General features: G+C 43.3%; 1 protein-coding gene across 2 annotated transcripts in view; it reads left to right on the top strand.

Annotated features, from left to right (window-relative positions):
- Positions 1-17,019, top strand: part of NR3C1 (nuclear receptor subfamily 3 group C member 1) — a 70,896-nt gene extending 53,877 nt beyond the window's left edge. For both annotated transcript variants that reach the window (XM_062001937.1, XM_062001938.1), the window contains exons 6-9: positions 1,289-1,433; positions 10,413-10,543; positions 13,495-13,652; positions 14,469-17,019. In XM_062001937.1, coding sequence (XP_061857921.1) covers positions 1,289-1,433; positions 10,413-10,543; positions 13,495-13,652; positions 14,469-14,621 — 587 coding nt within the window. In that variant the 3' untranslated portion in view covers positions 14,622-17,019. The remainder of the gene's footprint in view (positions 1-1,288; positions 1,434-10,412; positions 10,544-13,494; positions 13,653-14,468) is intronic.
- The last annotated feature ends 7,639 nt before the right edge of the window (positions 17,020-24,658 follow it).

Genomic DNA, 24,658 nt, shown 5'->3' with positions numbered 1-24,658 from the left:
TCAACTTGAATTCAGACATTAATGATGATTCAATGGGGCACAATATTTCCTTGCTAAATGTAAGCAGGATCTAATAGGAACTATTGCTGCAAATTAAAAACTGTCTACATTTTAAGACTGTTTGAGGGACTAATTTTTAGATTTTATGGATTTCCTCGTTGGTTGACTCAGTTCATGCTACATATTCTTACAAAATTGGAAGTAGTTAACGATGGCAACTATAATGCAATTAGTTACCTTACTGTTTTGTGTTTACTGAGTTGTGTGTAATTTTTGTTGAATAAGAGCAGAATTTGACACAAAATCATTTATTGTCTAGTGCAGTGCTCTCAAAGTAAAAAAATGCCGTTATTTTTGAAAGCTATCCAAATAACATACGGTGTATATTAAGTATAATTGCTGTCTTTTGTAATCTGCCCTTCTGTTCCACATAAGCACACGCATGTATTCCAATTTTTTAAATTTTATTTTTTCAACTGTTACATCCTATTTTACTACCTTTAGCACCCATTGAGACTTACCATCTGGTACCCAGTCCATCCAGGACATAACTAATATTGTGGCTATCAGCACCAGGATTTCACTGTCATGCATGTTTGTAGGTAGAGTGCTGAGAGTTTTTATTGAAATGTACATATGTGAGTGTGATTATAACATGCAATGTAGAGTTCAGGAGGTACTCCTTCTGTTGTTCTCTTTTGACTATTTTTCTGTGTAACATTGTTTTATATGGTTAACAGTTACACTTTCAAATCATCTAAGGTTGATTTGCGCTGGCACTTTCTATTCAAACCTCTCAAGTTTTGCATCTAATAGTATTCTCCAGAACATGTAACTGAAGTCCTACAGTTACAAACGCTTAATTTCTGCATGGGCCAAATTTTAGACAACAGATTCCCTAATGGTATATTAAGTGTTTAAATGTAGCCTTAGTATCTGGAAAAAATGGTGTTGGAATTCTGCACCCCTTTTAAACTGCATTGGTTTTGTCCAGCAAGAATTTTCTCATTAGAAACCTCCTACTATTCTAACTTCTTTTTCTCTTCTGACAGTAATCTAATTCAAAATACTTGACTGAATCAAGTGACCATACATAGGTCAAGAAATGTTGTTTCAGGCACAGTCATCACGGTTACAGAAACTTGAGTTGCACTTGTAAAAGTGTTGATCTACATTGATAATACATGAGTTGTACTAATGATAAGCATGATCTTTTTCCAAATTGTGGAAGCTTTTCCTCTTTTCTTGTGCAACTGATACCGTCACACCTCAATTTTTTTTTTTCCAGGTTTCAGAAATTTGCATCTGGATGACCAAATGACCCTTCTGCAGTACTCGTGGATGTTCCTAATGGCGTTTGCTTTAGGATGGAGATCATATAAACAATCAAATGGAAATCTCCTGTGCTTTGCACCAGATCTGATTATTAATGAGTAAGTGAGACATGAGTCATTTTCCAAGTTTCTTGGGTGATGGTGGGCTCTCTGCAGTCTTTCTGGGCTTTGTGTTCAAGAGGTGAATCACTGGGTAGCAAATTCTTGCAGAGATCCAAAATCAGTCTGTCATTTTCAACTTATTTTCCTTCAAGCAAGATGATTAGTAGATTGATTAGTGTCTTTAAATAAGTCAAAGGGAAGAAAGGTATTTTAGATCCTAATGTGTTTATATCAAGAAGTTTTTGTGGGAGATGTTTGTACTAAAATGTACCATATTGTGACTGTTCCTGCACCATTTATTATAATCATTCATTTTTATCAGAGCCAACACCGTTGAAGCTAAAAATATATCTTGAGATGGAGAGAAAATTTTGGCAAATTGCATAACGTTCTCTGTGTTTATTGTATAAGAGTGATAGTATGGTGCTACCAGTTTCACCGAGTTCAGGATCGGTTGAACGTTTATATCTGAGCCTGATCAAAATGTGGCTAGAAAGACATATTTAAAAATGGAAAAACTTGTATGATTTATATTTTCATTTTGAACCTTTTTATCAATTTTCAAGAGAAGGTGAATTTGTTGGCATATTTGGGCATCTGTTTTCAGGCACCATGCATCATTTTTCCATGTATTTTTGAACTCATGCGTTATTTGTGTTGTAGAGGACTGAGAGGGAGCTGGAGGTTGAGGTGGTGGGCAGAAGGCTCGATTTGAGATGCAGTGGGGATAAGCATTGTGCGCAGACAAGTATAGTTCCATTACCTTCCATGTACTATTTCAAAGGTGTAGTGGCAGACCAGGTTAGGTCTTTCTGCCTCCACTCTAGGGAGCAAACGCTCTGTCTTAACCCTCCTCTGCAGGGCTGTATTCAGGAATAGGTCCCAATGGACTCTCACACTCTCCTGGCTTTTACTTTGAAGCCATTTCAGTGATTGTTCTTCAGCTCATATTTTAAGAAGCCACTCATTTAAGCATGGGGAAGAGTGTCTGTGTAGTCTGTAGCAAACCTTTCCAGTGGTCTTTCAGTCTTGCAATATTTATAAAGCCTGTTGAGGCATTTTGTCTGTGTTTTGAATTAGTTGCTGAAAATATTCTGTGGCTGTAAATCTTTGAGCTTGCTGGCCAGAGCCACTGAAAACTTAGCTTACTCAACTACAGATTCCAATTAATACACCATCACTATGGATTTGCCATTTCTTCTTTCATGAAATGAGGTAGTCCATTTGTGGGAGTCAAGGCTAAAAAAACATGATTGCACAGGGCCTCTGACACGTACAATCCAAAAACTTTTTTAACATCATAATTTCACAGATAATAATTTAAAAAGATAATGCAAGTCACAAGGTTTTATTCATGTCTCCATTTTCCTGACTTTAAAGGGGAGGCAAAACTAATGCCTTTGGCATACTTTGAGACAGAGTATTACTGAAGTGCAACAGGAACAAAAACATTATCGGATGTCTCAAATCTTTTCTCAGTTCAAAAATAAAAAATTGTCAGGTTCTTTTGTTAAATCCAGTTGTTACAGATGAGACCTTTGCATTTCGGACTATTTCTTGTTTCTTTATTCCCTTTTGATTTGTGTTTAAAAAAAAAAAAAAACAAAACCACAAATAAATATTTGCCCAGACTTACAAACTGTAATCATTTCTTTATGGTAATAATTTTTCAAGAAAAGCTGAGGAGAAGGGCAATGGGTAAGTGCCTATCTGTGTAATTATGTTTATTAAAATTCTTAGAATATGTCTCTGGAGTAAAATAGTCTCCATGTGGTGGAATTGTAATAATCAATGTTGTCACTAATAAGCCTAATAACATCTAATTTGCTTTAAGTCTGAGGTCTCTTGCTGTTTTATCAATGGGTCAAAACGTGGAGCTTTATAGCTAAGGATCTGACTACACTTAGGATTACCCATGTAGGGTTTTTTATTATACTAAATATTCTCAAATTCATTCTAGTTACAGTTTGGGCATGTAAGTAGTTTTATCAAAGTGACATTTGTTTTCAATAAAATATGTGGACCGAGAGAACTGCAGTTTCTCCTCCGGTGTGCTACAGGTTCCCCATAAAACTCTCTGGTCGTAACTTTTTATGTACCATTCATCAATAAAATACAGCTGCCTCTGAGTTAAACATGACGTGTACTGAATTAACACATAAAAGCACTGCATGAGCTGTAAGAGGCCTGTGCAGCACAATAGCACAGGGAAAAAGAGAGGCAACAGTACTGGGGAAGCTTCACTAGTGCTAAAATGTTGGGGTGAGACAAGAGAGACATCACAAACACTGAGAAAAAAATACATGTGGATTTTAAAAATCAGATGTGTCCACTTTGTGGCTGATACATCACTCCTTGCCACCCACACCCCCAAGGCTTGCTCCTTAATGTTTTAGGTACGCTAGAAACAGGCCCAATGTACCAGAACACACATCTTATAAAAATCAAAGCAACTAGAATTTGATTATTTTAAAGACAGCTGTATTATTTCATAATATTACAGTGAATTCCCTGGAATAACAAGAAAAAAATCCTGAGCTTTCCTCCAATTTTAAAGCTTGATATGCATAGGTGTGGTGTGTTGACAGAATCAGAACCTTCATTTTGATTGTGTGAGATCCAGGACCACGATCATTGTTACAGTTAACTGAAGCTGGCTGCATCAGATTTTTGGCTTCCTGCTTGGAAGTTTCAGATTTCTGCATGGAGATAGAGTCGTGTAAGTTGTTCAAACGTGTAATTTTTGAGATCTGCAAATGACTTTTCTACAGGTCTGTTCTTTGTATGAACATTTTTTCTTTTGTAACTAAGAATTTGTTCCGGCTTTGTATCTATCAATTGTTATTTCAAACCATTATTTCAGTGGAGGACTAGAACAAAATTATATGTCTTTATCCATATTGTGTTAGAATACAATAATTCCAGGATGTCTTCCATCTCTTCAAGCCACAGCCTTTTGACTGATGATACACTTGTTCATACTTCCATTTAAGAAAAATAAGTTGAGACAAAAACTTCCAAGCCTCATACGAGCCCCTCGTGCAAACTGGTATCATTTCAGCCTTACAAAATAGTGGCAAATATTCATATAGATGGGTTTTCAATTCTGTTCTGCAGTTTGAGTTTGCCCATCAAATAAAATTGTATGTATCACATTATGCTGTAAGTAATAAACATCTCACTGTGTATATGGAATGACACATATTCAAATCTAATTTAGTATGTTTTTAAAAATACATTTAGTCTACTTTTCACTCCAAAAATTCCTTTAATTTTACTTATAAACAACTGACCCTAAGAAGGCTCATAAGGACAGTATAGGTGTTACTCAATACAGTGAATATCAAGAAGTGGAACAGACATGCATCTTATCATTACATTTTTTCTTCCTATTGCTTTGTATCTTTATTAAAGCAATAGAGTAGAGTGGTCTCAGCCCAGTTCCTTTGTGCCGTCATTACCAGCAGCTTGCAGTAGTATGACAGGGGTGAGGCATTGGGGATCAGCTACCAAGTGGCAGTGGCAGAGAAGTTGGTAACACTTCCCACTGGCTGCTAAGGTTGCACAGACAGTGTTAGTGAGCACAGGGGAACAACACGCAGTGACAGAGCAGACAGTGCTTTCTGTTATGTTAGCTGTATGGTTACAGAGAAGTGCAACTACTTCTGGTTTAATTTTCTTGGTGTTTTTTGAGTTCCTAGAAACCATTTATTTTATTCAATTTTTGAGCTTTAAAGTCTTGTACTCACATTTGGTACAATCCAGTGTCTTCATCTTCAGGAAGAGGCATTCTCTCTGAAGGATTCTGCAAGCCTAGATGATTAAAGTGGACACAATGCAAACTAATTTTTTAAGATTGACTTCATGGGGATAATGAGACATTCTTTAGTTTCATGTACCTGCCAAAGGACAACATTAGTCTTCCGTGCATTTTCCTTGCATCGACTTTGTCCACTATTATTCCTGTGTAGTTACTACTTAGATGGAGTAGCAAGATCCACTAGCTCATTTTGACACTTTTTAGATGACTGCGTAACTGGGCTGTACATAAAGAACCTGTCTAACTCATTAAGAGGTTTGTCATGCTGCATTTCCAGCTAACAGATCCTTAACTTTTATAAATATCTTACCACAAATGCACAAAAGCCTTCTCTGAAATCAGTGGATTTATTTTGCTTAGTGCTCGGGTAGCTCTAGCTGTGGTACTGCTGAATGCCACTGTTCATTAGTACCATTGTAGATTCCTCCATAATCGAGTTTTCCAAGTCCGTGGTGGGAAAGAGAATTAAACTCTGTTTTTCTTAAGTGTTAAGCTGGCAGCCTAGCCATTTGACCAGTCTTCTCATAAAATGAAATGTTTATTGAATATTCCATTTTCATATCTGTACTCCTATTGTTTATAGAGGGGGGAAATCACAAACAAAACCAAAAAACAACTCCAGAAAAACAAGGACACCAAATATGTTTGTATCATGTTTATTACGTATTGAATATCCTGAGTTATTCCATCTGCCTAGGGTTGGGTAGGGTGGATTATAAAGTTGCTGTGGTGTGAAAATAAGCATGTCTCAGTCTGCTGGTGTGTAAAACTGTTGATTCTCTGCACGGGGAAAAACTATAGTAACCATGGACAGGTTTTCATCTCCAGACAGCATGGGAGAGGGGGGCAAAAATGTATTTTATTTTAAGACTTTGGCAAATATTTTAGATTTACATGTCCATACTTTATTTCTGGATAGAAATAATATAATGGATTAATATAATGAAGTAAGCTCATCATTTTACATTTCAAAACAAAAAAAAAAAAAATCATTTTTAATGGAGGTATGTTTATAGCAGCCAGCAATTTTAAATATAGTATGTATTATTTTATACAGACACAAAAAAACTCCCTCAGTTGTTGAAAAATTTGGCAGCTTAATAAATCTTAGGCTTTAGACCATTTTGTAGTATTTGGAGATGGTATAAATGTGTGGGGTTTTTTTTTTTTTTAGTATTGTGTAACTTCTTTCCACAGTTTATAATTCAAAACATGCTTTTGTTGAAACTGGCACTATTTCTGTATCAGCTTTAGGCCTCTAGTTATGTCACGGAGTAAATGAAGTTGCAGCAGTAACTAATTCACAGTTGGGTTCATCAAATAGCAAATGCCATTTAATTGCTGGGTAGCTTTAGAAAGAAGTTCTTGGAAGTTCTGTCTCTTAGGATTTTGACTCTGCATGCTCATCATCTTAGCCCTTTGCTCTTCTTAGGTTTGAGGTCAGCTCCTTGATCTCATTTGTCCTTACATTGTTATATTCCATACAGAATATCTGTATTGGTGTTATTTGAATAGAAAGAAAATAACAAGTGATTACAGTTTTATAAACAATGTTTCGTCAGTTCTCTTATTCCCAGAATTTTTTCCAAACGTTCTTTTGTAACTAATTCTGTGGGGTCAGTATCATCTGTTTTTCAGAATAGCAGCATCTTGTTTACTGACTTTTTTTTTCATTCTTTTATAGACTTGACTGAGCTGAATGACTCATAGCAGTGTTTAACATTATCACGTGCTTTTATCTTCAACATGCATCCCACACAGAATGCATATGTACAGCCCATGTGCATGACAGGCTTTCATTGAGCTAAAACTTACAGCTACTGCCAAGCTTATGTGTGCTTTGCTACGGTGGCTGGTTACTATAGCAGAGGAGTATTAGATACTTGAAGAACAAGGAGATGATTCCAGTTGGACTAGATTTGCAATCACCAAAGCGGAATCACTTCAAAAGTGATAACTGTTAATCAATGGTTGAAGTCTCAATTTCTGTGAATGGCACTATTTGCCAAAGCACTGAACTACTGACCTGTGTCACCAGGACCTCTCTGGTGCTGGCTCTACCTTCTGCATTAGCAACTCCTCAGCTTCTGGGGAGTACCTGCAGCTGTCAGACCATGCCACTTCACCTGGGTTATCAGCCCTGGTTATCACCAGAGCTTTGGCTGGAGACTCCACAAAGTCAGTATGGTCCTGTAGACAGTTTATGGTGAGAAGCAACTGTATGTGATGTGATCACTAAGTATAGCCAAATACAGAACCTAGTTTAATGTCTGATGTGTGCAAATTAATTTGTAAAGTTGCTAAATGCCCTCTATAGGCAGGAGTGCCAGTGAAACTCACCAGTAGGTAAGAAGAGAGCTATGAAGCCCTTGCTCTTGGCTGGGACTTTGGTCTGGGAAAGGATAGACCGGGATCCTCAGACAGCCTCCCTCTGCACATGGCGTGGAGCAGCTGGGATCATCTGATGCTCTCTGGCCAGGAGATCCACAGGGAGAATGTCTGGGACTTCTTCCCAGGCCCTTGGCCAGCACAAGGCCTATCCAATGACTCAGCGTCCCTCTTGTTCTGACACAGCCCGGACCCGCTGCCCTCCAGGGCGTAGTGCAGAGCTCATCTCTGCTCTCATCACTGAAGGGAGGGGGAGTCTGCTTTACTCTCATTTTTTGAGAAGTGAAATTTGCATAGCCTTGGTATAACCAAGGTCTTCATATAGATTCTCAGACTTGTGGATGCAATTACATTTACAGCAGATAGAAATAAATGACAGGCTGACCTATTTCATAATGTTTATTTTAACCTTCTACCCAGAAATGGTAATAGTTTTACATGAGGAAAACTGCTGAGGCCTGTTGTAGAATGTGTTTAAATTACTCAATTTGAAATATGTAAGATGCCCTTTGATACAGCCCAGAGGGGTTAGGAGAAGGTTTGCCAAGTGGCCAAATAGTAGCTTTGTGTCAAGTGCCCTGAGAAACATCCTATGACTGAACTAGGCTTGTTCTTTTTTTTTTTTGTGTGTGTGTGTTACATTTATCCCTACTTGATGCAACCTGCCTCGTGTTGTATTCCTGCTGTTAGTCCTTGGCTGTTGGAGTCTAACGTAAGGCCAGTGTTCCCAGATTTGTGTTATGTGCAGCTGTAGGCACCAAGTGTGTGAGGTGGTGCCACACGTGGCCCTGTCACACTCAGAAGGGATTGTTCAACAGCATGCTTTTGGAAACAATGGGCTTCAGACATGTACTCGATTTGGTTTGAGTATTGAGTTTCAATAGCTTGTATTTCTGTCTTTCCCATTTGAGTCTCTGCTATTCTTAGGTTTTTGCATCTTGAGAAAAGTCTATGTTTCTCCCTGCTCTCATTTAATGTTTTTTGGGAGGATTGTGAGTGTAGGTTATGTAATTCTCTTGTAGGGCTAAGGAAGGGGAAACTGAAAAGTGATAGCACCTTTGGAGAAATATTGCTCAGCTTACACTGGGATACAATTTTGTCTGTCTTTGTTTAGAATATAATATCAAATAGGTGATATCTTATGAAAGATTGACACATCGTTAGTGACAAACAAATTACAGAATTGGAGAATCTTTACATTTGGAAAGGCCTTTTAGATCAAGTCCAACCACTAATCTCACACTGCCCAGCCCATCACTAAGCTAAACCATGTCCCTCAGCACCTCATTTATGCGTCTCTTGAATATTTCCAGAGATGGTGACTCCACCACCTCTTTGAGCACCTTGTACCAATGCTTAATGACATTCTCAGTAAAAAAAAAATATTCTTAATGTCTGATCTAAACCTCCCCTAGCACAACTTGAACCCATTTCCTTGTGTCCTATCATTCATTACTAGAGAAAAGAGATTAACCCCCCCACCTCACTACAACTCCCCTTCAGGTAGTTAGAGAGTGATCATGTCTCCTCTCAGCATCTCTTCTCCAGGCTAAACTCAGCAACTCCTCATAAGACATGTTCTCTAGACCATTCACCAACTTTGTTGCCCACCTCTGGATGTGCTCTAGCACCTCAATGTCCTTGTAGTGAGGGGCCCAGAACTGAGCACAGTATTTGAGGTGCGGCCTTACCAGGGCCAAGTACACGGGGACAATCACTTCCTTGTACCTGCTGATCACATTATTTCTGGTACAAGCCAGGATGCCATTGACCTTCTTGGGACAATAACCTACACTCAGCAGATTTACTGAGGGTGCACTCAATCTCCTCATCCAGGTCACTGATAAAGATGTTAAACAAAACAGGCCCCAGTACTGAGCCCTGAGGAACACCACTGGTGACCAACCGCCAACTGAATTTAACTCCATTCGCTATGGGCCTGACCATCCAGCCAGTTTTCTACTCATCTCAGAGTAGCTCCATCCAAGCCATGGACAGCCAGTTTCTCCAGGAGCATGCTGTGGGAGACTTTGTCAAAGGCCTTATTAATGTCCAGGAAGATGACATCCACAACCTCATCCACTAATTGCTAGCATCTCTGTAGAGAGATTGTGTAGTTGTTGCATTTGAAACATACTGGTTTGCCTGTCTTTCTCTCTACAGAGGTTCACATGGAAAAGCATAGATCTCTCTTAAACTCTTCATAATCAATCTGTTCTTATTCTTTTCCCACCCAGAAACGTAATCCTACAATATTCACAGTAGCTATCTGGAAAAGCACACCTAAAGAGATTTGTTGTGTCAGGTGAAGTACTAAATGGAAGGAAGAGTTCCTGTCTTGATGGAGAGTTTCATTAAAGTATAACAAATAAAGGCAAAAGACTGTGTAAATATGTAATGTTTGTCATTCTGATTCCAAGTAAATGCTTTCCAAGATTTTCCTTTGGATGTCAACATGTCTTTCCATCAATGGGTGGAAACCTTATTACATTACAAAGGAAATTAAATTTAATTGCAGTACTAAGCATCACTTTGTATATCTTGTGTAGTTTTATGTTCTTAAAGTCACTGTGAAAACTGAGAAGTGGTGTCCAAGGCAATGCCCTGAATGGATTCACTGGAGAAAAAATAAACATAATTTTGCTGTGAGGTGCACCAGCAGCTTGCCTCTGCAGCCTCTGCTGCTCCCGAACGAAGTGAGGAAAAACTAGATTTAACACTTTTAGCTGTCCAGACACTTAACTAATTTTTATGCTCTTATTTCTCAGGCAGAGAATGAATCTACCATGTATGTACGAACAATGCAAACATATGCTTATGGTGGCCCGAGAGCTGTCGCGACTTCAGGTCTCATATGAAGAGTATCTCTGCATGAAAACATTGCTTCTCCTCTCTACAAGTAGGTGAATAGTTCAATACCTGTGTGAACAATATAACTTGCCACATTACAGAGTGTGCAAACATAGTTTTAACTTACGTTAAAAACCTGATAGCAAATAAAAGTAAAAATGTGCTTCTTGCTACCAGGTTATATAGTGTTAGTGAAGGAAGTTCTGCGTTTAGCAGATGGAAGACATTCATGCTAAGATATTGTGGATTGTGTTCAAAAGTTTGTGCCTTCAACAGAGGCCCAAATCAGAACTGCAATTTAAAATTCCTCAAAAATAACAAATTGGTCTAGTAGTTCAGAACCCAAAGAAATGGGCAAAGCTGTAACTTCATACCCATGAAATATTTGAAACCCAACCAACCAATAAAATCCCAAAAGCCTCCACCACCTGTGAGGAAGTCGTTAATCAGTGAAGCAGCTTCGTCCCCAAAACGAGTTCTCAAACTCTCTGATAAGTTATTTTAAAATTGTTAAACACAAATACAGCTTCTCCCATTTGCATCTTGAAAGTCTATAGTGGATTTATGATAGACATCAGAGAGATTTATATAGTGTACCGCATGATGATGGTTTTTGTCTTTCAGTAGGATATGCTCTACTTGAAGCAAGTCACAGCTTAGTAAAATTCTGTTTGTACTGTGTGAAAGGTCAAAGTACAGTGTCAAAATAGTCCTTTTAGAATATACAGAAGTAAACTAATGTGAGACATTATGTAAATCACTTTTACAGTGTTATTTTTACCTGGTCTTCATATTCACTGGTACCTAGTGACTTGTTTTTCCCCACGCACTGTAGGGCTGTAGTTCCTGAGGGAGCTCAGCTGTATCCTGGGCTCAGATGGAATCCAGGGACTCACCACAATGATAAGCACAATGTGTGTGTGTGTACTGTAGGCAGGCATTGCCAGGCACCTCGCCTTGCCCCTTATGCTGGAGGAATCCATCCTGTGGCCACCGCACCGATGCCCACAGTCCCACGGGACTGAGGAAGTTGTGCCTGCGCCAGCAACTCTTGTTTTCCTGGAGCCTTTTCTGCTTCTGCTTGACAGAGATTATTTTTGGTTTAGAGTGGTGGCCAGTATGCCAGAATGCTTTTAAAGCATCAGTAAGAGCAGCAAGGCAAGTACAGATTTCTCAGCATAGTACTTCTGCAACAGGAAGAGTAAATGTTTTTTAAAGTTTAAACAGTTTGTTGCACCAAGGGTTCAAACATACCTTATCTTTAATATTCCCAGTGAATAATGGCATTAATTCTTACAAACAAGTGAGAACTCTGGACTTTACGCTGAGGGGAGCAGGAGGATGGTGTGTCCCAGCACAGGGTGCGCCGCAGAGCAAGAGATGTCAGGCACAGCGCGCTGCCGTCACCAGCTCCCCCTGGGGCCCATCGCCTCAGCAGCCTGGCAGGGACCCGCACAGCCTTGCTTGCCAAGCCCAGAACTGGGACAAGGGCTCTTTTCAGAGGAAACTTTTGGCTCCACGCTGCCATGGGCTTTGTAGAGACTTGAAACTTCCCCAAAACTGCAGATTTAAAACAGTTTCTGAAATCTCTCCTGAAAATTCCTCAAGTGTTTTGGATGTGGTGTAGGCCAACTGTCTTTATAGGAATTGGAAATTTCCTTAAGGGTGTTTCCATGGCAGAAATGGTGGAGAGGCAGCGCTCCTAACATTACGCCCTCTCTCCAGTGGAGCATGGCGAGTGCCGACGTTAACCAGCAAAAGGCCTCTCTGTTATCTTTGCAGTGAAAGACAGTACGTTCCCACATTTCATTTGAGTACGTTCATTGTGTGAGTGGTACGTTGTGGAACTTCGGAAAATTGAATAACTGAAACGTGTACACCTTTTCGGTCTATGACTTCACAATTTTCATTTGTTACGTTCCTGTGTAAGTTTTCCGAGAGAAGTGGAAGAGGAGGAGCAGTAAAATGAACATCTCACACGGGTCTAGACACGTAGCTTGCACGTAGATGAGGATCACAGACCTTTTCTGTTTAAGTTATTGAAGCAACAATTGATGTGTTGTCATCTCCTGTGTAGGCAAGGCAGACAAGACACTTCAGGATCTCACAGATGCTGAAAGTGTAGTGTGGGTTGGACTTTTTTAAAGGAGGGAGTGTACTTCAGTAGCCTCTTTCCTGCTCTCTTACTCTGTCAGCTTTGTCTCGGTGCTCTCTTTTCTGTCTTCACCTCTTTCCGTTAACTTCACCAAGGTAACCAAAGGCTTCAGATCAAGCATCTGAAGGACCACTGAAGTCTACATGCTTGATTTGTCCTGATGCATTTACTAGTCCTTGGCCTCTAGAAGGAGCATCTAGTAGGAGAACATAGGCACAAGGTGGATTTGCGTCTGAGTACAAGTCTTCATCCCCACGCCTTGTGTTTCTAACGCCCGGCTCCTGATCTGTCTGACGCTCCTTGTGAGGCCTGGGTCTTGCCAGGCTTGGGCAGGCAGTTTGTTGTCTAGCCTCTCTGTTACTGCCTTGCCTGGATACGTTATTTGATCCATGTCAGGAGGGTTGGAACTCGATGATCTTTCCAGGTCCTTTCTGAGCCAAACCATCCTGTGATCCTCTGCTCCCTCAGCACACAGAATTTTTATGAAATGTCTCCAATGTCACCTTTCCCTAGACATGGAGAGTGTGAGAGCTTCAGCCCTGGTTGTTCCTTGTCAAGGCACTTGCAGTGTTTAGTGGTGTTGTCTCCATGATCCAGTTGCCTTCCCTCTGCTTCTTTGTTGGGCTACCTTTGGGATTTTGACTGTTTTATTTTGCCGGCAGTCCTATGCTAGTTGTTCTGTGAGTCATCCGTCGCAGCTTCTGCTCTTTTTCCTTGTCTTTCAGCTGCCATTTTGTTCAGTCCGAGTCCTTTTGGTCATTGCCGTGTAACTAATGTAAGAAAACTTAAATAGTGACACAATTCATATATGTATAATGTCTTAAAGGTTTGTATCCATGTTACAGTTCCCAAGGAAGGCCTGAAGAGCCAATCTTTGTTTGAAGAAATTCGCATGACATACATTAAAGAGCTGGGAAAGGCCATCGTGAAGAGAGAAGGGAACTCCAGCCAGAACTGGCAGCGATTTTATCAACTGACTAAACTGTTGGACTCTATGCATGATGTAAGTTTTTAAATGAGTGCCATAGGCGTTCCAGATAAGGTTGGGCATAGGACAACAATCTCCTCTATTCTTTTATTTAAAGGGATCGGTATCTGGGTAGTAGGGGGAGCAGGCGGTCATGCTCCCGTGTTATCTGAGTAAAGGCTAATTGAAAGAGGTGAATGTGGTGCTTTCAAGCTACTTTCACAGTGGACTCCACAGCAATTAATAGTATAATCAATATAATTTTCTGTCTCTTTAGTTCTTAAAAACTATTTTGCTTTACAATAGAGGAACTCTGAAATTGTAAGTGATTTTACAGTAGCAGCACAGACGTGAAGTTTAAAACCAGTATTATCTCAGAGACAAACTATCCCAGAATCTGTGGAATCATTTGAAGTTACATTGAAATAATGCATCAGTGCTGGTTTTAGTATTAGTAGCAGTCTAAATTCTGCAAGGAATTAGAGAATCCAGGCTGCCTCATTTTGTATTAGATCCTCTAAACTGTGTGTTTAGTACCAAAGAGTCCAGGTGGTTGGTGGTGGAGCTGGAAGCAACAGGGGAAATGCTGAGGCCTCAAGTTGTTTTTCCTTGTTGGTGTACCAAGCACCTGGATGGATGTCACTGAGTTTATCCATCAGTGTGTTCCTTTTACGCTGGGATGAGAATCAACACAAGATCTCTTCAGTCTTTGTAAAGACCTTGCGAGGAGCTAAAGTTTGCTTGCTTTTTGTCAGAGTTCCATGCCCTGCTTGGGGAGGAGGAGGGAGGGAAGACTGACGCTTCCTCTTTATGTATTTGTGCGACAGTAATTCTTTGCTTTATCACTTGTAGGTGGTTGAAAATCTTCTGAGCTTTTGCTTCCAGACATTTTTGGATAAATCCATGAGTATTGAGTTCCCAGAAATGTTGGCAGAAATCATCAGCAATCAGATACCAAAATATTCAAATGGAAATATCAAGAAGCTCTTATTTCATCAAAAGTGACTGCCTTAATACAAAAGGGTTGCCTTAAGAAAACGTCAAATGATAGCTTTTTTTTTTTTGTAAAGAAAAAACCTACAGAACTTGTTAATTCTGTCCTTGCAGCGGTGTACCTTTTGTAATTATGCACTACATGTGGTTTACAGAGGGCCAAGATTTAGGCTGTAGAAGCAACACATTTCTCACATTTGGTAGATAATTGGGGAGAAAGGAGAATAAATCGTATTTGTCAGAAATTATCTCTCTCCCCTCGTGCAACGTCCATGGATGCATCTAAACCACCAGTGACAAGATCTGAGGCTGTGTTAAGAACATTCTGCTACTTCATTTCTGCAGTTGGCTGGAGACAATTTTCTAGGCTTTTTTTTTTTATTAGTAAAGTGTTTTGGATTTTTTTTTTTTAAAGTTAAGGTATCATTTTGGTTTATGCATGTAACCTGAAGAAAGTTTACAAGTGTATATCAGAAAAGGGAAGTTGTGCCTTTTATAGCTATTACTGTCTGGTTTTAGCAATTTCCTTTAACTTTATATACCGTGAACTAGGCTTGTTCATTTTTTTTCTTACATAATTTTTTTGTAATACTTCAAAATGCCTATTGTACAGCTGGGTTTTTAAGGTGGGGCAGCTCGTAGCTTTCCTAAATGACCTCTAGAGAGTAATCCTTGAGTATATTCTTGTGAAAATGGGTTGGGCTTTTCTAACCTAATAGCTTTGAACTGTCAAAGAGACCATTAAAATTTGGCATTTTTTAAAGGCCAGGGTGGGTGGGAGAACACTCTCAAATCTAATTTAAATAGACACAAACTAAACAAATACTTTTGGTATATGTGCAAAAAGCGCTGGATATGCAGATTCAGAGCAAACTAGCCCAGTCCACACTGGATGTAGATGAGCAGGTTCTTTTGTACAGTGAAAAAAAAAAAAGCCTGATTTTTTGCATATAATGCAACAGCCATAACTATAAGAGTCATGGGCTGCGTTGATGCCAAGAAGTTCAGTCCTGACTGCCCATCAGGAAATTTTCAGGAAAATATGCATAGCTTAAGAAAAGTTTACTTCTGTGTGGAGAAACTCACATTTTCTATACACTTAAATCTCTCATCGTACAAATATATATATGGAAGAACACCGTTGGCCGAAGAGGCAGACGCGTGATGATGCCCAGTGGTTCTGTTCCATTTTCCCGTGTGGATTCTAGAAGCCTTCTCTTGGGCGGGATGCTCGGTGTCCCGCAGAGCGGCCGCCCGGGCCCGTGGCCTCCCGGCGCCGCTGGCCCCGCGCCAGACCCGTCCCTGCCACTGGCCCCCGGCCCGAGCCGCTTGCCGGGAGAGCAGGAGAGCTCCGCTACCGATTCCGTGGTCTTAGAGTCGTACGTCAAACTTTCTGTCTTTGCAAGGCTGCATCCCTTCATACCGAGTTCCTAGCGTGCCATACAGCTCCGTAGGTCTGGTGAATTTCTCCTCGTTGCCATCGATAAGTATCTTTTGACACGTTTAGAAGCTGTAGTAGCCTTTTCTACGCGCACCTTAACAATTTTCTGTATCTCGAAATTTAAATATTTACTAAGCCACTCTAAAATTTGATTTTTACTCAAAGTGGCCAGATTATTTGTGTAATAGAAATGAGAAAGATCGTCTGATGAAATGCAAAACCTAATATATTTTTATATTTAGTTATAGTTTCAAATACGTATAATCGGTATATTCGCTGATCCGAGACAAGAAGGGAAGGGCTACTGCAGCTTTAAAAGCAATTTATTAAATGATTGTAAAATAGCTTGTATAGTGTATAATAAGGATGATTTTTAGATGACAGATTGCTTTATCATGATACATGTAATTATATTTTTTGTAGAGGTCACAAGTGTGCTGAATGGTAACCCGTACAAGTTGTGGTGTGTCTGGAGGCAGCACTGAAGGTGTCGGTGTTCAGTATCCAAAGAAGTACCCTGTTAGCGAGGAAAACCTGTGTTCGTTGGGGTGTTTTTAGGGGTGGGTTTGTGTTTATCGAATCACTGTGTAAAACTTGAAGCTGGAGCTTGGGTGGGATACTCCTGTCTGTATGGCTGGTTACCATTCGCGAGTCACGGCTGAATCGGACCCCTGCTGAGCACGCGGGAGTTGTGTCACAGGCAGCCTCACGTACCGCAGCAAAAACAGCTTGGACAAGTTGGCAATAATAGGCATACAGGTACCAGCAATATGTAAATACAGAGCGTAGGTTGTTCACAGTACACTAGCACATTTCTGTCATTCAGCAGAAGCTTGTTTCCGAGTGAAATGGGAAACTCAGTTTTCATCCTTTCTTAAATCTCTTTTTGAATGTTATATCTATTAAGAGAAGATACTATATTCAGTACTTTGGACTAAAATATCAACTTTAATAAAAAAGAAAAAGTAATCTTCCTCTTCTCTTTGATCTGTGAAGAACGTGTACATTTTCTAACAGGTGAAGTCCAGTATTTTAATGGCAACCTTCAACGCAACTCAGTGACAGTATTCCCACGACTCGTTTGAGATACAGATAGGAGTTTCATGCCGTGTGGTTTCAGTGGGCTCTCCAGTCAAAAGGAAAACTGTTCTTCAGAGAATGTTTTTTAAAAAAACTGCATCCCCAGGTACCTCGATCCGAGCTCGTGTGGAGCAGCGAGCAGGTGCACACGTGCACGCCTGCCTGCGTTCCTGCACGCAGAGACACAAAGCTTTGGGGGTTTTGCCACCAGAAAAGCAACTCCAGCAAACACGAACAAATTATTGCCAGCTTGGGAGAATTGGTGACATGGGAGAAGAGAGGCTCTCTGCCCCCTTTTTTGTCTATATGCCTGTATATTTGTTTTTAGTCGATGGATTTAAGGAAAGAAAAGGAAACTGTGATGTTAGGAGAAAGCAGTCGTCCTGTACGTGCCGTTGAGTTTTGAACTTCACAATTAAAACTACGTAGTGCTGTAGTTGGCAGTGAGAAGTCCGTGTTCTGTGTGTCGTAGTCCTTGTAGCAGTGGGTAGTATCTGCACTCTGGATAAAGCAGGGAGAATTCTGACTTTGTCTCTTCAGTGCCTTATCACAAAGTGCATGCATCCGACCGAGGGCCGGCTGTGGCTCAGGTCACGAGTGGCAGAGCCAGGTCCAGGCCAGCGCGGGAGTGGCCTTGAGCAAGCAGGGCAGAGGGAGCTGCACGGCCCGGCAGCACCGGGGGGCAGGAGCCGTGGAGTGGGGAGGGGGGGTGGGGAGGGAGGGGGCTGGGACAAGGTGCCAACTGAGGCTGGAAAATGACCTCGCCATTTTCAGAGAAAAAGGTAGAAAGCGGGAGGAAGTGCCTGGATGAACGTCAGCTCAGTCCTGTTTCCCGTAGTCGAACGTCAGCGCGTGAGGACTTCAGGGTCGTACCTTGGCGTGGGGTTTTTCACACTGTGTGTATGATAACACGAGTTACGCTCGGCCCTCGGTCCCGCCGAGCCGTCGATGTCACGTAGGAACCAAGTTTTCAGGAAGGGATTAGGGCCTCTCCCAAAGAGTGAGAGGCAACACGTTTTCTGGTGAAAGGCTGTGTGTATGAAAATATCCCCCACCTCCCAACTAACTTGCATAACAGCATAGAGTCAGCGACGTGTCATTATTCTATTTTGTATATTAAACAAAAGATATATACTGGGGACAAATCCTATATCGTACCGGTGTATGGCATTATTAAGAAATCATTATTTTTATCACAGTAATTTTAAACAGCATAAAAAGATTAAACCAGTGACTCCTGTTTAAAAATAAAAGTTGTAGTTTTTTATTCATGCTGAATACTGTAGTAACGAGTCTGTAGTTTTCACCTACTCAGTGAAATGTTGGACTGTAAAAGCTTGTGTGGAATTGTTGAACATTTATTTTTTCATTTAAATTTGCTGTTCTGGTAATACAAAGCCACACATCTGTATAGAAGTTGCAGTAAATGTGAGCCATTTACAGCAATGATGAATAATGGACAAAAAAACCATATAATAAAATTCTGCTTTTTTCATTAAATGGCTTCAAAATGCTTTTGTAGAGTTGTTGTGTTCCCGGGCAGCAGGATTGGTTCTGACGGCCGCGGCGGCTCCCTTATGTTTTCGTTACTCACCTCAGATGCAGAAATTATTTCTGCTAAAGCTAATTGCTGCCAGAGTTCCGGAGTGGGCGAATTTGTGATAATTATGTTCAGATTAACAGTTTAATCAAAACCCATTACTGGCGTTCCCCCAGACCTTGCCGAGTTGCCGATGCCTTCGCCACGGCTGTTTTTCAGGCGCTGCCACGGTTCCCTCATCAAACTGAAAGCAGGTCTGTGTGTCGGAGCAGAGGAAGGGGGGCACCTGGCAGAGGGGATGGGCCCGGAGGTGTCTGGACAGTTCAGCAGAGAAAAGCAGCACAAAATATGCTTAGAAAAAGACAATCCAGAATTAATTGTAAAAGTACGTTGCTACTGCATTACTTGCTAGCGCTTGATACCTGTCACAATGCTAAAGGCTTCTGGCCAGGGCAGGTACCAGCTGCCAAAAACACACAGTGTTAGATGTTCCATTGCCCACCTTCGTGCCTCTTCAAGCCACTCCATGAGCCGAAATCCTGCCTCAAGTCCCACAGCAGTAACAAAAGGGGGCTTGGTGGCAGCTCTCTTGCTCACAGCCAGTTGCATGAGTCCTCCCCTGAGAGGCCGTGGCCCTGGGTTGGTCTCAGGTGACTGCCAGGGCCGGCGTCTCCCTCAGCTGCCTTCAGCCTCACTTCAGAGGTGGGATACTGGGAATAGTGCGTCCACGATGGGTTTCAGGGGGATTGAAGGGTTTTGTGTGGTTGCATGAGGCACAGGGCACATCTCTTCCCAGGGAGAGGAGTCTGTGTGGGGGAGCACAGCACCCCCAAGAACCTTTTGAGAGGCATACGGTGGGACGGGGTACAGGCCGAGACACCTCAGGAAGGGCTGTCAGGCTGCAGGAATCAGTCCAAGGGGTTAACCTGCCCAGGGGATGGGGCCTAGGACCTTGCCTAACAGTCATGACTTCCAAAAAGCAAAATGTAACAAAGCTTGTGGAAAAGTGCCTCCTAAGTTTGCAATACAGCAAAATACCTCTGTTGGGCTGTGGATGGGTGGTAGAGATGTTGCACTTGCTATTCGGAAAGTCTCACAGCCCCAGACCATCACACGCTGCCATGAAATTCCTGGCATGTGACTGTTGGAGTTTTCAAATAGCAACGTATCTCCAAACCATCAGTAAATAAAACTGCCAATTTTTTGTCCTTGGCACAGCCCACGCCTTCACCCCCATTGAATGGCAGTGTGAGATCCGTGCTATAATAAAATCTCATTTAATAGCAACATAAAATGCCAACTTCCCAGCAGGGACTGATCTCTTTGAAGTGTTTGCAATTAAAACAAAGGCTTCCATAAATTTCACTCTGGTTCATTCCGAGCTAGATGGCTGTAGGCTGGGGTCAGAGGCAATACCAGAACAGGATTTATGATAACGACATTTATTCATGAAACAGTTACGAAAAGATGCTCCAAGGAGACACATCAGCTATTAAGATGAAACAACTGCTTTGTGGCTACAGTACCAGCTCACGGTCTCTCATATCCTTAATGGCAGCGTGCATCAGTTATGGGATGTCTTCAACTTCCGCTCGGGATCCGCTTTGTCCAGTTGCATTTACAAAATCATTTGCATCAAAAGCACATGAAACACGTGCAAAATCAGGACCCATTTCGCTGTAGGGTTCCTGCACCTCCCGTGTGCCCGTCCCACAATGTCAACCATTCCACAATGTCAGCCGTGGCTTGGAGCGAGTCCAAAGTGTCTGCAGTGCTCTCCCAGGCTTGGGAGTGCGATGTGAGCTGCGAGGAGCCGGGCAGCTCTGTCCCCCATCTGCCACCACCTCACTTCACAGTGCACTTAGGCTCTGCCCTCAGCTCCTAGGAAATCTAGGTGAAACCCAGCTTGAGCTTTGAATTTGGGATTGTTGTTTTGTTCACACTGGCCCAATGATGTGGTGGAATTTCAGACAGGTTTGGAAGAGATGCCATTAAATGCCATCATTACAGTGGTGTTATTTAAGGTTTCCCAGCTGCAGCACTGACCTCTGGGACCACCCACAATGTGCTGGTTTCCACACTGAGGTGTGAGTTTGTGTTGTGCTCCAGTTACACAGAGAGTTTTGCTACACAAGGCACAAGTACTGAGATTTTACAGGAAAAGAAAAGCTGCCCTGGCTCTACAGTTACTAGTCATCCACAGTGGACTCCAAGATGATACTAGTGCTGGCACTTCTGCCAAGCTCCGAGTGGGGGAGTGGCCTCAAAGGTTACCTGGGATTCCTTGGGCTCAGATTCTGTGGTGCTGCTTTAGGGGTCACAACTGTTTCAAGTCCGTAAATCGGAGATTTAGCCGTTGCTGCCTCCTTCAGACCCACCTCATTTTGGGGTGCCTGCTTCTGGTACCTGTTTCCCGTCTCCTGGAACCAGCCACAAGCTCAGTGCTGGTCCTCAGGCTCCCACCATTCAACCTGTCCTTCCACTTTGACGCAGCCTCAAGAGAGCCACATGCCAGGAGCATCCCAGGTGAGGCCCCGAGGGGTCCTGGGTTGCCCTTGTGTCTCTGAACCTGCCTGTCCTGCTGTTCTGGTCCCTCAGACTATCTCTGTCTGTGCCCAGGCTTGCCACTCCAGCATCCTGCTGGTCATCTACTCACTTTCTCACCCCCAACTCTCCCCTGGATCTTCAGTGACAACTGAAGCTTGAATGATTTGCCAGAGGATGGTGTCTCTGCAGGAGAAGTGGCTCTCTGTATTTGACCATGCTCAAGGCTCTCTCCGAGGCCCCTTGGCAGTGCTCGGGCAGTGTTCCTGCAGGGCTGAGCTCCCAGGGCCAGCCTGTTGCCTGCAGCTATGCTGAGCCCCCATGCCCCAGGAGAAGGTGTCCTGCTCCAGACACTCAGCCCAAGCACAGCAGAGACCTTCCACAGGCACCTCTGGGGGCTGTTGGTTGCAGCCCCGTGGATACCCACCTGGTGCTGTACCACACATCCCGCGTTGGCACGGGTCGGCGGCACTGCCAGAGGGCCACGCGCCAATGAGCTCAGTTCCTTTCCCTGTCGAGATTACTGGTGATTTCACTTACTGTTGAACCTCAAAATACTATATATAGCCCACGTACACTTTAAAATAAAAAAGTGTAACTATTCGACTTAAAGTGTGACTGGAGGAGGGTAACTAGAGAAACTCTTTCAAGGGCATTAGAAGTTTGTTGATCTGGAATGTCCCAGCACATAGAAGAGCTGATCAAAACTTGCTCTGGAGCAAAACTGGAGGAGTAGTAGCAGCAGTAAATATTTGTATTCTATACTTCGTAGGCTTGGCACAGCCCCAAAGTATAATTAAGGATACTCTCTGAGGTCACAACAGGGAATTTTAAGTTTAAAAAATAACAAGTAAGTGAAATCCTTCTAATTATAGGCTCTGTTGATTCAAGATCAAACCACACAAAAAGATTGAGGGGAAACTGCTGATGCAGCATCTAATACAGCTACTAATTGCATTGCTAATGCTGTAGGGCAGGGGTGATACTTTCTGCTTGATGTGATACGGGGCTGAAAAAGTGGCCCATTGTGCCGAGTCCAGTGGTGCAGGCACAGCCGGGAGCCGGTGTTCATGGGATGAGCTGCAGCTGCAGGAGCTGAGCAGAGGCCTTGGCTCCCCTCCCAGCCCTCTGCCAACGCAGCCTCTGCTCCCCCCGGCAGCTCAGAAAATCCATCCACGCTTTTTTCTCTTTACTAACACTGGCTGGGGGGTTGGTTGGTTTTGGCTCAAGTGGGATGTTTCTTTGTTTTAAGAACATGAGCAGGCTTGGCGGCACTGGGCTGCTGAGGGGCTGCAGGTCCCGCGCCACTGCAGCCCCTCTGCTCCTGGCCGGATGGCTCTGCTCTGGGCGAAGTGCTCAGCGCCCGTGAGCTGCAGTGGGAAGGATCAGTGCCCACAGGGATGGCAAACTCTCACTCAGTAGCATCCTTGGGGAAAGCCACACACTGTGTGGGATATCAAAGAGTGGGGCCAGCTTGGCTACCCCAGCGTCCCCTGCAAGGGGGAATGACCCAGCAGGGCCAAGGCATCATTTATAACTCTTCAAGACTTTTCTTCTTTCTTTTTCCAGCCTTCCTTTGGTTTTCCTCCCCTTTCCTCCTCTTGTTGTTTTTCCTCTCCATTCCAATTGAGCAAGTCAAGCAGCCCCCAACACACAGCCCTCCTGTGTGCTCACGGTGCTCACGGCTCCTCTCCTCTTAGCCACCACAACTCCCAAATGACCTGACAGCCCCTCTGCTGCAGGCTGGTGTCTGGGGCAGGACAGGGAGGGCACAGAGGTTGTAGTGTTTTGCAGCAACAAGGCTTTCACACACAGACATGTGTGCATATTGTGTATATATCTGTACCTTGTCATATGTGTATGTCTGTGAAGGCCGTGACTGCCCCGCAGGGCTGTGCAGGAGGTGGCCAGAGGGTCTGAGCAGCTGGTGCCAAACATCACCCTGAGGCAGGCCCAGCTCACACACATGTACCCACCCTCTCTGCTGTACTATGTGCAAGAGGGAAGAGAGAGAGGGAAAAAAAAGGAAAACCAAATGCTGGCCTGTAGCACAGCAAACTGAATCCCAGCAGTTGTGAATAATGCAGTAAAACCCAGCAGAGCATCAACCACAGTGCAGGCTGGGAAGAAGCCCCTCTGCTCTCTGCAGCGAGGAGGCTTTTGTGGGGACGTTGCACGGCTTCTGCTGAAGGAGAATATCCCTGGCCACTGCCTGGAACAGGATGGGACAGAACATGGTGGGGACATGGCTAAAAGATAGGTACCAGTGACAGCTCTGTGCTGTGGCTGCACCCAATCCCTTCCTTGTCACACTATACAGGACACTTTCCTGCTTGCTCAGTGTGTGTCTGGATATAAAATATATATTACTAAAGAATAATATGAATAACCTAAAGTTTCATGCAGCATATATGCAGATTACATTACATCTCCTCAGGACTCTCTGTAGGGGTTTGCGTAGCAGGTCCCTGCTCCCAGAGGACTGGAGGGGGAGGCCCTGGCACTGTTACAGCCACCCCGTCCCCAAGGATGTTTGTCCAGTGGGAACAGCCACTGCCTCGCTGTGACACCCACGGCAAGCCCCAGGTGGATGCCCTGTGCCATTTGCCAGGCATGCCTTTCTATTTAATTACCTGAACAGAAACAGCCCACGTTAATTGGGAGCTGACAGTGAAGCAAAATGGCCCACTCGGGGTAAGTGCACTGACAGCCCAGATAAGCTTCATTTCAGGAAAGGAGCAGAAAGAAGGGAAAACCCTAGACCAAAGAGAAGTCCGACAGCAAAGCTGCTGCCAGAACTGCTGAGCAGCCACCAAGGGGCTGCCCCAGGGAAATACCAGTCAACAGACTCGGGGGATGCTGCTCTCCTGCTGCCCAAGCCTTCCCCTGGGAGCAGGGTGTTAATCAGCCTCACAGTTAACAAGACCCTGCACAGGGCCCTGAGTCGTTCTGATCCCTGTGCTGCTGTGGGAGCTGCCCGGGCACCCTGGCTCCAGCCAGGGCCTGGGGAGCCGTGCAGGATGCCCAGGACAGCAGCACCCAGCAAGAGGGAGGACAGGGCTCATCCTGGCTCTATCCAGTCCCATCCCTCGAGCCCCCAGCACCAACGGCTGCACCACGCTGCTGGTGGGCAGTAAGCCACAAGCTTCCCCGTGAGCATCCCCACAACAGCACCCAGGCACAGGGCAAAGACCAGGAAAGTGCTTTGCCCACAGGCCAGTGGCTGCTGGTGCTTCCCTGTGCCAGGAGCGGCACCGCTGTGCTCTGTGCCCAGCCCCTGCCCACACGAGGCCACGGCCACACGACATGGAGTGTCCCAGCGAGATGGGCTGGCGTGGAGTCACTGCTACAGGAGCGAGAGTGGAAAAACAGAGGCTGCTGAGAGAATGGGGACCCCCGAAACTAGAATATTTGTCCAACAGGCCATTAGGAAGTATTACCAGC

Source organism: Colius striatus, chromosome 9 (assembly GCF_028858725.1).
Source record: "Colius striatus isolate bColStr4 chromosome 9, bColStr4.1.hap1, whole genome shotgun sequence".
NCBI lineage: Eukaryota > Metazoa > Chordata > Aves > Coliiformes > Coliidae > Colius > Colius striatus.
This window is presented reverse-complemented; position numbering and strand designations above follow the sequence as displayed.